The sequence below is a fragment of the Spinacia oleracea genome, chromosome 3, assembly GCF_020520425.1.
Source record: "Spinacia oleracea cultivar Varoflay chromosome 3, BTI_SOV_V1, whole genome shotgun sequence".
Taxonomy (NCBI): domain Eukaryota; kingdom Viridiplantae; phylum Streptophyta; class Magnoliopsida; order Caryophyllales; family Amaranthaceae; genus Spinacia; species Spinacia oleracea.
In genome coordinates, this window is record NC_079489.1 from 18,577,284 (window position 1) to 18,595,152 (window position 17,869).

The window sequence follows — 17,869 nt, forward strand, 5'->3', positions numbered from 1 at the left end:
AATAATCCTATAATTTTTTCTATTTATAAACATTTATATAATAGGAGAGAAAATAAAAATAGAATTAAGTAAATATTTTTTTTAGGAAAAGATTTTTGGCGGGAAAAAATCGCACCAGGAATTGACACGTGTCATTCTTGATGTCTCTTTTAGTATATATAGGCCTTGTTTGGCAAATGGCTTTTTGATGGCTTTTTGGTTGGCTTTTGGCTGTTGGCTTTTTAATCTGGTCAAACAGCCAAAAAATATGTTTGGTAACTGGCTTTTTATCTTGCTGAAAAGCCAGCTTTTCCGCCAAAAATGAAAAGCTAGTAACACTAGCTTTTTGGAGTTGGCTTTTGGCTTTTCACTATCTAAATTACTTTTTTGTCCTTATTTTTTACTAATTAACTAATAGTTAATAATTAATTATTAATAATTAAAAATTAATAATTAATAATTAATAATTAATAATTAATAATTAATAATTAATAATTAATAATTAATAATTAATAATTAATAATTAATAATTAATAATTAATAATTAATAATTAATAATTAATAATTAATAATTAATAATTAATAATTAATAATTAATAATTAATAATTAATAATTAATAATTAATAATTAATAATTAATAATTAATAATTAATAATAAATAATTAATAATTAATAATTAATAATTAATAATTAATAATTAATAATTAATAATTAATAATTAATAATTAATAATTAATAATTAACAATTAACAATTAACAATTAACAATTAACAATTAATAATTAACAATTAATAATTAATAATTAATAACTAATAATTAATAATTAATAACTAATAACTAATAACTAAAAGTTAATAATTACGGAGTACTCCGTATTAATTAATGACTAATAACTAAAAGTGAATAATTAATAAATAATTAGTTATTAATTAATAATAATTAATCATTAATTATTAATGATTAATTAATAAATAATTAATTATATATTAATAATAATTAATCATTAATTATTAATGATTAATTAATAAATAATCATTAATTATTAATGATTAATTAATAATTAATAATTAATAATTATTATTAATTTAATTATTATTAATTATTAATCATTGATTATTAATTATTAGTTATTAATTATTACTCCATAATTATTAATTAAAATAATAATTTATTAATACTATTGCATAAAGTAATTTATTTTTAAATTTATATTTTATTTATTTGTAATTACGTTTTACTCCGTACATAATACAAAGTATGTATTGAAAAATGAATAAAATACATTAAATGTCCTTAAATGTCATTTTACATAGCTACAGCCAACAGCCAACAACTGATTTTACCAAACATATTTGTAACCAATTCATAGTCAAACAGCCAACAAAAGCAGCCAACTTGAACAGCCAGTCAAACCAGCCAAGTAAAACAGCCGACAGCCAACAGCCAACAGCCAATTGCCAAACAGGGCCATAGTTTGTACAGCAACTCAGCAAGTAGTAAGACCCACAATTCCACAAATACGTGGTCTTCATTTCAAGCTAGTATAATTACAGCTTTATACCTACTTTCTAATTGATTGTAACAATTAATAAAGGATATTAATTCTTCCTCTTGTCTTCTTCTCTTCTCTAATACTCCGTATCAGAATACTTTGATTATCAACATATAGCAACGACAGAAGCCATAAGCATCAAGCGATGAGTTCAAAAAACAGAGTAATCTCTCGCCAATTAAAATATTAGGCTAGACTTGTTAAGAAAGGACTAGACTTTAGAATTGATTGAAAATAAATGTGACCTTGAATAATCAACATCACTTACAGCAGAATTATCCCAAGTAAATGAAGGAATTATGTCACATTTCCGGCAATTACTAAATACAAATAGGAATTAATTATGAAGATAATAAGTTAATTATTTTAGTAATCATATTTGCTTGCTAGGGAATAAATGTGATTAGTAGGACAATATTGATTGGACCTACAACTAAAATAATTTAATCCTATAAGGTCACACATATAAGCACTAATTGGAATGGGCCCAAAAGGCCCGATGGCAACCGGTCTATTAAGGGAAAGAATGTTGGGCTTTGGTTTTGTGTTAACCTAAAACTCTCACATTATAATAGTTATAATGTCAGGGATTTAGAAATCACGTTCATTCAATATCTGACAAAAAGGAAAACACAAAAAACCCTAATTCTAATTCTCTAAACGCCGTACATCCCAAACAAAGCAAGAGACAGATTGTGATCGTTCTCTTCCGTACTAGCATACGTGGGATTCAATTCGTGCTTGTGGACTGAGTAGAGGAGCAACAAGTGGGGCTCTAAGATCTTCGAAGCTTGCATACGAACGGGAGAACACGCTTCAAAGGTGATTATTCTTTCGACTTAATCTGATCTATACTATTGTTATGCATGAGATCCTGTGATAGATGTTAGGAAATTGTTTCCTGAAATTCCGCTTTATGCATCTATATGTTCTACAGTGGTATCAGTTTTAGCCTCTTGCATAATATTTTATGATCATGATTGTATGCAACATTATTATTTTGATTCAATTAAGGGAAGATTTATTTATGGCTTGAATTTGCACAATTAATATATGATATTAATTGATTGGAATCATTAAATCGTGATTTAATTAATTTTTGCTCAAAATAAATTTATAAAATTCCGAAATTTTTATCACAGGGTTGAAATTAACAGTTAATATCACATAAAAATTTTCAGATTTTTTAAAATTAAATTCGTCAGATTTTAAATTATTTAATGGTTAATAAGATTAATCATGGAAATAATTTGTTAACAATTAAAGATTTGATTTTTAATTTGTTAAATAAATCTACTGATTATCCCCTAATTTTTATACAATAGCCGAAATTTTTTGGTAATTTTTTAACTAATTTTCGGAATTTTTGTATATTAATTATTGAATTTGGTTAATTTTTATGTTTAATTCGATTAATCATAAAATTTAAGGATAACAATTAAAATTTTTGATTTTATTTGTTAAGAGAATTCAATAGATCTTCCTGGTAATTTAATTCGAATTTTTCGGACAATAATTGTTATTTTCTTGAATTATTTGAATAAAATGAGATAATTATGCCTTAAATTTTGAATTCTTGTTAGATTTAATTTTAATAAAGAGTTTAAATTGAAATCTAACTTCTAACAGCCCTAAAATTCAGTTTAAGGATTGTTAATTTATTCAAATTTTTTGCCATTATTTTCGGATAATTAAACCCTAATTAAATTGTTAATCTTTAACAAAAGTTGAATAAAGATTAATTTAATTTAGGTAATTGTTACCCAAATTAAAATAACAACCTCCATGGCGGGGTGGCCACCACCCGCGACGGTGGAGCCACGGTGGAGGATAATTAGGGCGGCGTTCCGGCGGGAAAAGTGAATTAAAAATTGGAAATAAGATCTCCTAATTTTTTGGAAAAGTTAGAAATTTTCTCAAATTAAAGATTGTTTTCCAAAAGGTTTTGGGAAATAGTCTGGGTTGAAGGTTTTGGAAATTTGGTGTTTTGGTTCGATTCTCATTTATTAATTGAAATTGATAAGAAGAGTTGGAAATTAACTTGGGTTTAGTTCTTCTAAATTAAAAATAATTTCCAAAATATATTTTGAGTAACTTGAAAATATTTTTTTTTGAAAAACATATTTTCAATGTTGAGCATAAATCCATAAATTTCCTTTAAAATGCAAATTTTTGATTAATAAGATTATTCTAGCCATATTTAAATAGTAATTGAATTAAAATAATAAAGTTTCCCAAATAACGTTAAACTTAAATTGTTTAAGTTTTTTAGTATTATTTTGGAAATGTTATTTGCTTATTAATAGTTAATAAGTAAATAATTTTTGTCTAATATATTTTAATATTATATGCGTGTATGGAATATTATGATATTTTGTTACAGGCAAGTGACTAGTATGGCCCAAAATAGGATAGAAAATACGATCTGCGTATCGTTTTGTATTCTTGTAAATTTTGAAATACGATCTGCGCATCGTTCTGTATTGTTGTAATTTAATTTAAAAGTTTAAATTAGATTATAAAGTTCGTATTATAAGTTCGATGAAGTAAGAAGGTTCAATCAAAAATTCAAGGATGGAGATCCAAGAAAGATGAACAGGAACCCAAGAAGATTTGAGCTTATTTTTTAGGGGCCATACTAGGATCACATTTATTTTTATGCATTTTATATTGCCTTAAAATGCTTATTGAGTTTATGTATGTGGTTATTTAAAGCAATGTGTTCACTTTTAATTAACCAACATAGTAAACTTAGGTCCCAAAATAATATTGAGTTTAAGTGCTTTTCCATACAACACCTATAAAGCCTTAGATCATGAGTAATAGGTTCTGCCAAAGCAGGGTGTTGCTTATAATTCCGGGGATAGTAGGGTAGGTTTTTTGAAACTTACATGTTAATGTTTGGTTTAACTCAACAAAACTATCAAAAGACAAAGTTTTGGGTTTTGAAGCTAAGAGATAGGAAAATACAAAGAGTTGTTAACCTGTCTACCAAGAGTTATAATCAGTTATAATTAGTAAAATGTTTACTTACCTCGAATACTATAAATTAAAGTAGCAGGGCCAAAGTCCGTTTAATTGTAGTGGGAGGGGATCTTGGTTAATTCTTTATTCAATGGGGACTTCTAATTTTGAATAAAGGGTAGTAGTGAATTGAATTTGTTTAATTGCTACTTTTGATAAACATTATATTGAATCTTGCTTTACTTTTTATTGTAGTTATCATGTCTGGTGCAAACAACTCTACTTTTAACTTGCGCCCTCTAATTGAAAAAGACAAACTGAATGCTACCAACTTCCTACAATGGCAAATGGCTGTGAGAATTGTTCTCAGAGCGGAAGGAAAAGAAAGTGTTCTTGACAATCCTCTCCCTGAACCCTTGCCAGAAAATGCTACTGCAGCTCAAAAGCGAGCTAGACAAACTCTAGAGGATAACTCCTTGCAAGTAACATGCTTGATGCTTGCTTGCATGGAACCAGAGTATCAAAAACGTTTTGATGGTCTGGATGCCTACAGCATAATCCAGCAACTGAAAACTTTATTTCAGAAAAATGCTAGATTGGAGAGATTTGAAGCAAACTGCAAACTTCTGGATTCCAAGTTGGAAGAGGGGAAGCCCGTTGGTCCGCATGTGTTCGATTTGATTGGACATTTTCAGACCATGGAGAAATTGGGTTTCCCTTATCCTAAGGACCTGGCAACTGACATAGTCATCAGATCCTTGCCTGAAGATTTTCATAACTTTAAGTTGAACTTCTACATGCAAGGAGGGGAGGCTACCCTGCAAGAGTTGCATGGTTCACTAATTCAGGCTGAGAGAAACTTACCAAGTAAACCTAAACATAAGGATGTTCTAATGGTTAGTAAAGGTAAGCAGTTCAAGAAGAAAGGGGCTCCCATGAAGAAGAACAAGGGCAAGGTAGTTGCCAATGAGAACTCTTCAACCAAGCCAAAGGCCACTCCCAAGGCTAAGGTAGCTGCTCAACATGAGTGCTACCACTGCCACAAGATTGGTCATTGGAAGAGGAACTGCCCCAAATATCTGGAGGATAAGAAGACTGGTGCTTTAACTTCAGGTATCTATGTCATAGAAGTTAATTTAGCTACAACTGCTTCTTGGGTATTTGATACCGCTTGTGGATCTCACATTATTGGTAATGTGCAGGGACTAAAAAGAAGTAGGAGCTTGAGCAAAGGCGAAGTGGATCTCCGAGTAGGCAATGGAGCAAGAGTTGCTGCTTTAGCTGTAGGAGATTATAGTTTACGCTTGCCTTCTGGTTTAATATTAGAACTTTATAATTGTTATTACGTTCCAGTTATTACCAAGAACATAATTTCTATTCCGATTTTGGATTCGGAAGGTTTTTCATTTCAAATTATGAATAATTGTTGTTCAGCATATTTGAATGGTATGTTCTATGTCTCTGCTAAATTATCAAATGGTTTGTATGTACTAGACTTACAAAACCATATCTATCACATAGAAAACAAGAAACACAAACCAAATGATTTGAACCCTACTTACCTATGGCATTGTCGATTAGGCCACATAAGCTCAAAGCGCATAGAGAAACTTCATAAGGATGGAATTCTCAAATCATTTGATTTTGAATCATTTGAAGTATGTGAGTTTTGCTTAATGGGGAAAATGACAAAATCTCCTTTCACAGGCTCAAGTGAAAGGGCCAATGATCTTTTAGCCCTCATACATACTGATGTGTGCGGACCTATGAGTACTTTGGCTAGGGGAGGGTACGGGTATTTCATTACTTTTACTGATGATGTGAGCAGATTTGGATATGTTTACCTCATGCGACATAAGTCGGAATCCTTTGAAAAGTTCAAGGAATTCCAAAATGAAGTACAAAACCAACTTGGAAAGAAAATTAAAGCATTGCGATCCGATCGTGGTGGTGAATATTTATCTCAAGAGTTTGGTGATCATTTGAAAGATTGTGGAATACTTTCGCAATTGACTCCACCAGGGACACCACAATTGAATGGGGTTTCCGAAAGAAGGAACCGAACTCTATTAGATATGGTTCGGTCCATGATGAGTCTTGCTAACCTTCCTGCCTCATTTTGGGGATTTGCGCTTGAAACAGCGGCATTCACACTCAACAGAGCTCCGTCCAAAGCAGTAGAAAAGACGCCATATGAGATGTTGACTGGAAAAGTTCCAAAATTGTCTTTTCTAAGGACATGGGGTTGTGAAGTTTATGTAAAACGTTTACTTTCTGATAAGCTTTCACCCAAGTCCGATAAGTGTCTTTTTGTGGATTACCCAAAACAGACTAAGGGATACTACTTCTACAACCAAAGCGAAAACAAAGTGTTTGTTGCTCGCGATGGTGTCTTTCTGGAAAATGAGTTTATTTCCAGAAAAACAAGTGGGAGTAATGTATATCTCGAAGAAATTCGAGATGAGCAACAAATGGATGAGGTTCACACCTCGTCAGAGACGACCCAACATGAAAATGCTCAGGAGGCGGTGCATTCCATTCATGCGCCTTCTACCGTCCCACTTGGAGATAATCCATGCGAAGTCCCTCAACCTAATGAGGTGGAAACTTCTCCTGTTGTTCCCCAACGTAGGTCTAGTAGGACTGTCATTCCGTCAAAGAGATATATTGATTTCCTTTTGACTGAAAGTTCTGAAATAGAGATTTTAGAACATGAGGAACCTATTAGCTACACAAATGCTTTGACGAGTCAAGACTCCGAGAAATGGCTTGAAGCCATGAGATCCGAAATGGATTCGATGTTTGAAAATCAAGTATGGGACTTGGTTGCTTTGCCTGATGGGGTTAAACCCATAGGTTGCAAATGGATTTTCAAACTGAAAAAGGACAAAGATGGAAACATTGATGTCTTTAAGGCAAGACTAGTGGCAAAAGGTTTTAGAAAAATTCATGGTATTGACTATGATGAAACCTTCTCACCAGTAGCCATGCTGAAATCCATTAGGATAATTCTTGCGATTGCTGCCTTTCATGACTATGAGATCTGGCAGATGGACGTCAAAACCGCTTTCTTGAATGGGTTCTTGAAAGAGGATGTGTACATGACACAACCACAAGGTTTTGAAGATCCAAACAGTCCAAGAAAAGTTTGCAAGCTTAAGAAGTCCATTTATGGGCTTAAGCAAGCATCCCGGAGTTGGAACCTCAGATTTGATGAGGCAGTCAAATCTTTTGGCTTCCTCAGAAATGAAGAGGAATCTTGTATATACAAGAAGTTGAGTGGGAGTAGTATTGCTTTCCTAGTCTTGTATGTGGATGACATACTTCTCATAGGAAACGACAAGACCATGCTTGAGTCAGTCAAGGAATGGCTTAAAAGTTGTTTTTCCATGAAAGACCTAGGAGAAGCTGAATACATCTTGGGAATAAGGATCCATAGAGATAGATCCAAAAGGCTGATTGGACTTAGCCAAGAGACTTATATTGATAAGGTTCTTGCAAGGTTCAAGCTGGAAAACTCCAAAAGAGGTTTCATTCCCATGCAACATGGCATTTCACTTGGCAAGACTCAGTGTCCTTCGACACCTGATGAGGTCAAGCGCATGAGTAATGTTCCTTATGCCTCTGCAGTAGGGTCCATTATGTATGCCATGGTATGCACTCGACCGGATGTTGCATATGCTTTGAGTATGTGCAGCAGATACCAGTCAAACCCAGGAGAGGCGCACTGGATGGCAGCAAAGAATATCCTTAAGTACTTAAGAAGGACTAAGGATGATTTCTTGGTCTATGGTGGAGATAATGAGTTGGTTGCCACTGGATACACCGATGCAAGCTTCCAAAGTGACAAAGATGATTTTCGATCACAATCTGGTTTCATATTTTGTCTAAATGGAGGGGCTGTGAGCTGGAAGAGTTCTAAGCAGAGTACCATCGCAGATTCTACAACAGAGGCTGAGTATATTGCAGCAAGTGATGCAGCAAAAGAAGCTGTTTGGATCAAAAAGTTCATTAGTGAACTTGGTGTAGTTCCTAGCATTGAAAATGGCATCGAGTTGTATTGTGACAACAATGGTGCCATTTCCCAGTCCAAGGAACCCAGATCGCACCAAAAATCCAAACATGTGCTCAGGAGATTCCATCTTATTCGAGAGATCGTTGAAAGAGGGGATGTGAAAGTAAGCAAGGTTCATACTGAGGATAACGTGGCTGATCCTCTGACTAAACCGCTTGCTCAACCTAAGCATGAGAGTCATACTAGGTCTATGGGGCTTAGGCATATGGGAGAATGGCTTTAGTTTGTTTACTTTATGTTTACAATTGTAAAGACATTTATTATGTTTTGAATGTTTATCAATAAAAGTTCATTCTTATTTAATTGTTTGGTTTAGTATTAAATAAAATGTCCAAATAACTTGTGTTTTTCAAATAGGATTATCGAAAACGTTTTGATAATGGAACCCTATAAAGTGAACTGAAATCACAACTTATTAAGTCCCTAGTCTGAATCACTAAATTGGACATAAGTGATTTATGAGAAGACTAGCATGTAATTAATTGATAGTGCAGTTCCATGGGCTATGGAGACATAGGGATGTCTAATTGATTATATGGATGTGTACTTGATGCATTGAGACTTGACCTAACTAGATTCTAAAAGTAGAATCAAAATTCTATATTTAGTGGATTCCTTAGACATGAGTATGTCTTAATAACCATGAGACAATTAGTTTAACCTTGACTCTGTTAAACGTCGCGCCGTAAAAGGAGGTTATAAAAGCAGTGATCAGGTGGGCTAAGAATTGAGTGGGAGTTATGGTCATACAAGAGTGAATAAGTCCTCCTATTTGATAGGAATGGTGTCTGGGCCTCTTGATGAGCGAGAACTGAAAAATTGCATGGCCATGCGGAATGGGATTAAAATGTTAATCTTTATTTGAACAGTTCGAACTCGGCGATCAAGAAACTAGAATTTGAGAATAACAGTGTGTTATCAAATTTTGGCATTAAGAGACTTAAGGAATTTAGCATTGCTTTCTTGTCTTCGGACAAGTGGGAGATTGAAGGAATTATGTCCTTAGACATTTCCGGCAATTACTAAATACAAATAGGAATTAATTATGAAGATAATAAGTTAATTATTTTAGTAATCATATTTGCTTGCTAGGGAATAAATGTGATTAGTAGGACAATATTGATTGGACCTACAACTAAAATAATTTAATCCTATAAGGTCACACATATAAGCACTAATTGGAATGGGCCCAAAAGGCCCGATGGCAACCGGCCTATTAAGGGAAAGAATGTTGGGCTTTGGTTTTGTGTTAACCTAAAACTCTCACATTATAATAGTTATAATGTCAGGGATTTAGAAATCACGTTCATTCAATATCTGACAAAAAGGAAAACACAAAAAATCCTAATTCTAATTCTCTAAACGCCGTACATCCCAAGCAAAGCAAGAGACAGATTGTGATCGTTCTCTTCCGTACTAGCATACGTGGGATTCAATTCGTGCTTGTGGACTGAGTAGAGGAGCAACAAGTGGGGCTCTAAGATCTTCGAAGCTTGCATACGAACGGGAGAACACGCTTCAAAGGTGATTATTCTTTCGACTTAATCTGATCTATACTATTGTTATGCATGAGATCCTGTGATAGATGTTAGGAAATTGTTTCCTGAAATTCCGCTTTATGCATCTATATGTTCTACAGTAAATACATATCATAGGTCTTCCTTTAATTCGTCGTTAATTAATTAAGCTTTTAGATTAATAGTTAAACTCAAATCTTAACTTGTCTATCATAAATCCAACTAAATGGAATAGATGGTGCAGCTTGTTTTGCTCTCCCACGAGCCCTTTCTTCAATAATTCTGATTCTTTGGGGTAAACCACATACATACTCCTGAGCTTTTCGCCCCTCAGATGAAAGGCCTGTGAGCTTCTCAACTTGCCAATAGCCAACCAAATGCTGCATAACATCAGCATAATCCCTAGCAGAGTAAACTCCAAGCCGAGCAGCAAAATGATCAAACAGATTGTAATCGCAGCCATCATACATGAAATGAGCTGGCATAGAGACCTTCTTCCTCATCATATCAGCAAAAGCAAGGATGGTTGTATCAGGGTCGATTTCAAACAGTTTCTCCACTATTTTTGAGTAAGCGGTTTCGTGGCGTTTCTCATCTGCAGCAATTAGGCCACATATCTTAGCTAAATTGATATCACCATGATCTTTGGCAAGTCTTGCTGAGTTTCCGTGTGAAATGAAGGTTGCTCTTTCTCGAAATGATGTGTATATGAATCCCAAATATGGATTGTTTTCAGCTTTTGGATCCTGCAATACCACATACATCCGCAAACAGTGACAGTTATATATCTGAAAACAGCCATTCCCAACTCTCTGGTGGTTAAGAGGCGACTCCAAAAAGTTTTTTTTAGATTTTAAAGTCTTGTGGTGCTAATTAAGTATTCAATTTCATATAACTAATGGGTTATTTGATTGACATCTAAATTTAAATATAGGGGAAGTGAAAATTCATGGGAGTTTATAGATTGGATACGTATATAGTTGTTGGTTGACATAAAAAAAAAGTAAAAATAGAGGAATTTGGAATTAATGGGAAGTAGGAATTCCTACAAAACATAGTTGTTGTTTTTTTTTTTTTTGAAGGTAAAAATTAGTTCATTGATAAAATATTCATACGACATCTACAATAGAAATCAAAACTAACAAATACAAAACAATTTGGATCAAACAAAACATAGTTGTTTAAGTGCAAGTAAATTCCTAAAAATTTAATCCCTTCATTTACAACTTTTATAGGAATTAAATTCTCATGTCAACCAAACAAACTATAACTATATTAAGTGCAAGTAGTATTATTCTTACGAAACTATGTACGAGCATCTATTACTATATACTAAAAGAGACACCAGGAATGACACGTGTCAATTCCTGGTGCGACTTTTTCCCGTCAAAAAACACTTTCCTAAAAAAAATGTATCTGTTTTATTTTATTTTTATTCTCTACCTTTTTTTTATAAACTATTTATGTATGGAAACAAAATTTAGTTTATAGATTATGGCAATAATAGATACTCCCTCCGTTCCATAATGTTCCTCACCTTTCCATTATGCGCGGTCTCCAATGCACTACTTTGACCGTTAAGAATTTTAATTATGTATTAGTAAACATTATAAAAAAATTGATATTTAGAAAATTTATATTGAAACGAATCTAATGATATCCCACAAGTTAACATTTATACTCTTAATCATACTATTAATTATGGTCAAAGTTTTTAAACTTAAAAAGTTTGACCATATGAATAGTAAACATGAGGAACATTATGGAACAGATGGAGTACAACATAATAATAATTATTCTAAATTGGTAATATTTCAGTCAAATCACTATATTAATAATGGAAAATATATCACTCAATATTTTAGTCAAATTACCACATTAGCATTTTAAATATGCATATTAGATGAATAAATTTAAACGAGTATGTTAAAAATCTTATAACTATGCAGTAGTTTGGAGATATTCATTTAAATATTTTGTGAAAAAAAAATGATCAAAATCCGTACATGCACGGGATCTAATCTAATAAAATACTACCATGGAGTTACACTTATTAAGGGTACTATAGGAAAACAACAGTAAACAAGTTATAATAATATTATAATCTCCGGAGATGAAATATCTTACCATGCCTGAGCCAATCAAATACTGGATCGTCTTCTCGATGGCTCTCATATCAACACGACCAGAAAGATACAAGTACTTGTTAAGAAGATCACCATGTCTGTTTTCTTCAGCAGTCCAAGCTCTTGTCCAAGTTGCCCATGGAGTCAGACTTGCGCCTGTTTCATCTCTCACTCCATCCATAGTATTAAGCATAGTTTGGTAAGTTGGAAGAACTTCTTCAGTTATCATATGTCCTACCAAAACAATATAGTGTTCATCTGGAATCTCCTTGGATCTTTCCTGAATCTCTTTTATTTGGTCATAGAAACCTTCTGAAGTTGGATCAGGAAGAAAGTCTTGAGGTTGCCAACTTTTTTCAATAGGCTTCAAATGGATTAGGAGATTTTCTTGTGCCCAATTTTCCAAGGATTTGAAAATCTCTATCTTTTCTTGTGCCATTGAATGTTTTACTTGCGCATGCATCTCATGTGGAGGACTTAAAGCCTTTTTCAGGTTTTTCGCTTCTCTACAATATGGAAACTATATGTCATAAATTTGATTATTTAAATATCTGTCTCTTGATCATATCAATCGGCCTTGTGAGTTGTGACTTTCTTAAGCTATCAATGACTCACATTCTTTCTAACTTGTATTACCTCTGTTTTATAAAGATTTTTACAGTTACTATTTGTCTATTTGCATAAAAATTAAGACAAAATTAGAAAATTGGTTGAATATAATAAAAATTGGATAAAGTAAGAGAAATGTGTAAAAAGGTGATTGGTGTAAGAAAAAAATGAATAAAGTAAGAGAAAGTGAGTGAAAAATTATAAATATTGTGAGGGTAAGAAAGATAAGATAGTAAATTTTCGTGTCGAAAAGTAGAATAAAGCAAACTGTAATGAACATTTTAAAAAGAACCAATACGAAAAGTGTAAAGATCTTTATGAAACGGATGTACTAATGTAGTAAGTTACTAAGGGTGCGTTCTATTCAACTTATTTGTGTTGGATTGATCTGAACTTATTATCAATAATAATAATAATAATAATAATAATAATAATAATAATAATAATAATAATAATAATAATAAATGGTAAATAAATAGTAAATACATAATAAATAATAAATAATAAACAATTAATAATAATTAATAATTAATAATAATAATAATAAATAAGTATAAATAATAAAATAAAATATTTAAGTAATAATAATAATAATAATAAAATAAAATAAATAATAAAATAAATAAGAAAACTAATAATATTAATAATAATAAATAATATAAATAATAATATTATTGGAACTTATTGAAACTTATCTGAACTTATTAAAACTTATTTGTTAAGGTAAACAAAATGCCCCTAAGTTGTGATGTAGCATAAACACATGATTATAAGTAAACCCTTTAATATTAAAGCTTAAACCTCCGACCTCCGGATTATATTGATACTTGTGCATCTATATTACAAAATCAAGCTAAACACCGATGCCAATCATTTCGAAACTGAACTTCTCTAACATTTTCCTTCTAAATGTATTGTGTACCCCTTCTATTAGTCATGTTAGATATATTGTCAACTATGCTCAAGATCAACCACCAATGTTTACATATAAAAACAAACATACAATGATAAAATTGATGACACGAAAGTCAATGTCTTACAAATTTGTGTACACGCCCTTGTGAGTACAACACTGAAATAAATTGTATTCTCTTAAGGACGTGCATTGTGCGTCAACCAAATTTTAGTGTGGCAAAATCATTTTCCAAAATTGATGTTTAGTATAACGGCAGAGAGAAACCTTACTTAGGAGAGGAGAAGTTGAGAGAATAAGCCATGCAGAATTTTGGAGCTCTGAAACTGAGAGTGCTCATTGGTGGGAGAGACAGAAAACTTAGAGCCATTGTTGTTTAATTGCTCCTCCTTGTAGACAAGCAGGGAGTTAAATTATGCAATTATACCACGGAGTAATAAGGAACATGTTAGATTTTCGTAATACATCAACAACTCTGTAATATATTGTCAACGACTAGCATTCTACAATAAACATCTTTAATACATTAGCAACACCTATAAATATACAGTCAACCACTTACAAATAAACAACATTGCATATTAATACTCAATCGTAGAATATACGGACAACGACTAAAACTATACAATCATCATCAATCAATATACTGTCAGTAACTACAAATTACAATCAATTACTAAAATTAGTAATATTTTTAATAAAAAAATTTAACTTTTTTTTTATCTGACCACCCTTTGCACCCACGTGGCTCCGCCACTAGTTAAGGACCCCCCAATTCCAAAATCGTATGGATCCAAAATTTTGGCCCGGTTCTTAACCAGCGGGCCGGGTCTAGTTCTTGAGATTTGGGAACCCTTACCCGATGGGTATGCAAACGGTATAACCATTTCTGAACTGGGTACCCTGTGCCATGTAGAAAAACAACTATACAAAGTACTCCCTCCGTCCCGGAATACTTGACCTGTTTTCCTTATCGGGTCGTCCCTTAATACTTGACTTGTTTCTAAAAATGGAAATATTCTAACAATATTATATTATTTCTCACTCCACCCCTATTAACCCACTTACCCCTACTCCATACAAAAAATAATTAAAAATTCAACCTCTACTCTCCCCCAACCCCACCTCTTAACCCACCTCCCACTAACTACATTAAAATAATACCCACTATCAACTACTACCTATTAAATTAAATAAGTCAATTCAAGTCCCTTAAACTCTGTGCCGGTCAAACCGGGTCGAGTATTCCGGGACGGAGGGAGTAGAATCTTATGAAGCGAATTATATGCCCATCTCCAAAATGTATAATAAATTTATTGTACACCATGATAACTTTATCCAATGTTTTGTACTACTACATAACTTTTATCTACTTATTTGTAACTTTTAAATATGTTTCGGTTAACTTTTATATGATAAAAATAAGTTGATAGAGAAATATTTTAAAGGGTTAAATAATTAATTTTATACATTATTAGTGATTATGATAAATATTTTTTTATTACTCCGTAAAATGTAAAATGTTATCACTAAAAAAAATGATAACTTCTACATATATAAGTGTAACTTTTAAGTATTTTTAGTTAACTTTTATTACGATATATAATATCTATTGTACACCACTCGTAAATAAAAATTTCTAATAACATTATATGATGTTAGTGGCAGAAACAGGGGTGTCAAGGGTGGGCCACCGACCAATCGACCATCCCATTTTGTGTAAAAAAACATTAATACCTTATATTTATTAGAAAAAGTAAATTAATATGGGCTAAATAATTGTTTTACTACCATGTCAACGCATTGTTTAAAACTATCGACATCCCAACACCCCGATTTAAAAATCATGGCTCCCCGCTGCATGAAGTACTTGTATAGTTGTATTTCATCCATGAGTTCACTGCCTCTGCTTGCATCTTCCATGATTTTTCAGATATGTGGGTTGAAATTTGTAAAAAAAAATTAAAAAAAAAAAAAGAAAAACTAAACGGAGTAATTAACTTTGCAAAAAAAAAAAATTCATAAATTAATAATTACACGCGTAACACCTCAATTAAAGGCCAAAATGCATGTTTAAGCTCAACTAGCTCGAGCTTATGTTTTTTTTTTTTTTTTTTAAATCGAGCTTACGCAAATATTAAAAAAAAAAAAAAAAGATAAACTACAAAATCTAAAATATTTATTCAACATGTATATGAAGACGGACAGGCTGAGAACGATTTAAGCATGTACTACCTCCGTTCCTAAAAGTTATTTACGCTTTTCGTTTTAGTCCGTTCCTGAAAGTTCTTTACACTCCTACTTTATTCCATTTTTACTCTTATTTGGCCCACCATAACTTACCCACTCACAATACTTTAATATTAGTTTCCACCCACTCACATTGTTGGACAATTTATAGCCACTTATTTTCCATTTGTTACCCCACCATCACATGTTCACCAAAATTCTTTAATTACCGTGCAAATAATAACCGTAAAGATCATTTAGGAACGGAGGTAGTATAACACTATGTATGTTAATACCATATACGTATAATATACTCGGTACGTAAAAATAATTAAAAAAAAATAATCAGTACGTATAGATATGAAGATGGATCACCTTAATAATGGTGGACGGGATTTGGACTACGAAAGGAAGTGATGCATCTTCTTCTACTCAGTACTCAGTAGATGAGAGTTTGTATGTAGATTTAAAATAATTGGATATATAACTGTGAAATTGTGATGGGGAGAGAAAGTAGTGCGCCTTTAAACTAAAATCAAGATTTGCAGTGTTTATTTTTACTACAGTAGTGAAGTACTATAGCTTAATGCAAAAGAAAACGACCATTCAACAGATGAAAAGATCGAGCAAGCTAGATTACAAAATTGACCATTGTTTAAACACTGTGGGTTTGGTTGGACGAAACATTGATGGTACATTGATATAGTAGTTAGTACACGTACCTTTTTTTTAAAAATAAAATTAATTCATTAATAAAAAGTCATACGACATCTACAAAAGAAATCTGAATCTATCAAATACATAACAAATCGAATCAAATAAAACTCGTTTTCTGCAAAACTACGATCATCGCGCATCGGACATCTTGTATACCCTCTAACACATCGTTGTTTGATACAACCTTCAACGAGGGGGTCTTTTGATCTGTTGTAATTTTGATATTGAATTAAATCAGATTCAATTGATTGTAGATGTAGAACAGACATCTACTGCGACACCGCACAAATCTTCATTGCTGAATCAATTTCTCCAGCGAAATTAAATAACATTCTCCCGCGTACACCAAAAATTTAGGATCCTCTAACCTAAGAAAATTCTCCCTAAAAGGAGAAGAAAAACCCTGTCTTTCGAGGGAGAACAATTCCTCGCACAAGGAGGAAGTATTATTAAAACCCTAAAACTCAAACAAAATTAGAAAAAGAACAATAAAATAAAAAGATCGGGGCTTTCCACCGATAAAATCGATGGAAGCCCCTTCAAAATTCACTAATGGAGGCTAGGGTTTGAGAGAGGGAGAGGAAGAGAGAGAGAACGGCCACAGTTAGCGCACGTACTTGTTTTTATTATAAATGCGAAATTGGTTTTAACAACCCCTATGGCTTAGACTCTTGAATGCACCCAACATCACAACTTTTGACTAATAGTCAAAACAATATGGTTGCAATTGCGCAAACATATCATTAATAACGTCGGACACCTGAGCTTCCGTTAGAAATCCGAGATTTCGTCGGAGCTACAATATTTATATATTTTTTTAAGTGAAAAATTAGATTTTATTTGTCCCTTTTGGTTACTTCCTCCATTTCAGAATACTCGCAACGTTTTGAGTTTTTATAATATTGTTACAGAGGATCCAGTTAGATTAAAAATGAACAGATCAAGAAGGGATTGGACATAAACCAAAGACACTGGGAAACAAAAGAAGACGAAGAATCTGGGGGACAGAATGCCCGAAGAGGGCCAGACGACCAGAGACAAAGCAACAAAAGATAATCCTGGAAAAGATGTTGGGCATAGAAAACATGCAGGATCTACAAGCATGCCCCGGAGATGAAGATCAGAAACAAGAGGCAATGTGTTGTGTAGAAGCTTCCAAAGGAAAACTTTAAACCGGGGAAGAACAG

General features: G+C 32.5%; 1 protein-coding gene across 3 annotated transcripts; it reads right to left on the reverse strand.

The window, feature by feature from the left end:
• Positions 1-10,153: 10,153 nt before the first annotated feature.
• LOC110785401 (stearoyl-[acyl-carrier-protein] 9-desaturase, chloroplastic-like) lies at positions 10,154-16,548 on the reverse strand. 3 transcript variants are annotated; one of them, XM_021989831.2, is made up of 4 exons: positions 16,341-16,548; positions 14,009-14,125; positions 12,216-12,720; positions 10,154-10,834 (listed from the first exon to the last, which is right to left on the reverse strand). In XM_021989831.2, the coding sequence occupies exons 2-4, from the start codon at positions 14,104-14,106 to the stop codon at positions 10,280-10,282; spliced, it is 1,158 nt and encodes a 385-aa protein (XP_021845523.2). In that variant the 5' UTR covers positions 14,107-14,125; positions 16,341-16,548; the 3' UTR covers positions 10,154-10,279. The 3 variants fall into 3 exon arrangements, with proteins under 3 accessions (XP_021845523.2, XP_056695425.1, XP_056695426.1); XM_056839447.1 differs by lacking the exon at positions 14,009-14,125 and having other exon boundaries at positions 16,341-16,546; XM_056839448.1 differs by lacking the exon at positions 16,341-16,548 and having other exon boundaries at positions 14,004-14,125.
• Between the last annotated feature and the right edge of the window lie 1,321 nt (positions 16,549-17,869).

Coding starts and splice junctions, on each gene's coding strand:
- LOC110785401 (XM_021989831.2), bottom strand. CDS start 14,106: ATGGCTCTAAGTTTTCTGTCTCTCCCACCAATGAGCACTCTCAGTTTC. Junction 12,721..14,008: donor CTCAACTTCTCCTCTCCTAA/GTAAGGTTTCTC, acceptor TCCATATTGTAG/AGAAGCGAAAAACCTGAAAA. Junction 10,835..12,215: donor ATTTGATTGGCTCAGGCATG/GTAAGATATTTC, acceptor GTGGTATTGCAG/GATCCAAAAGCTGAAAACAA.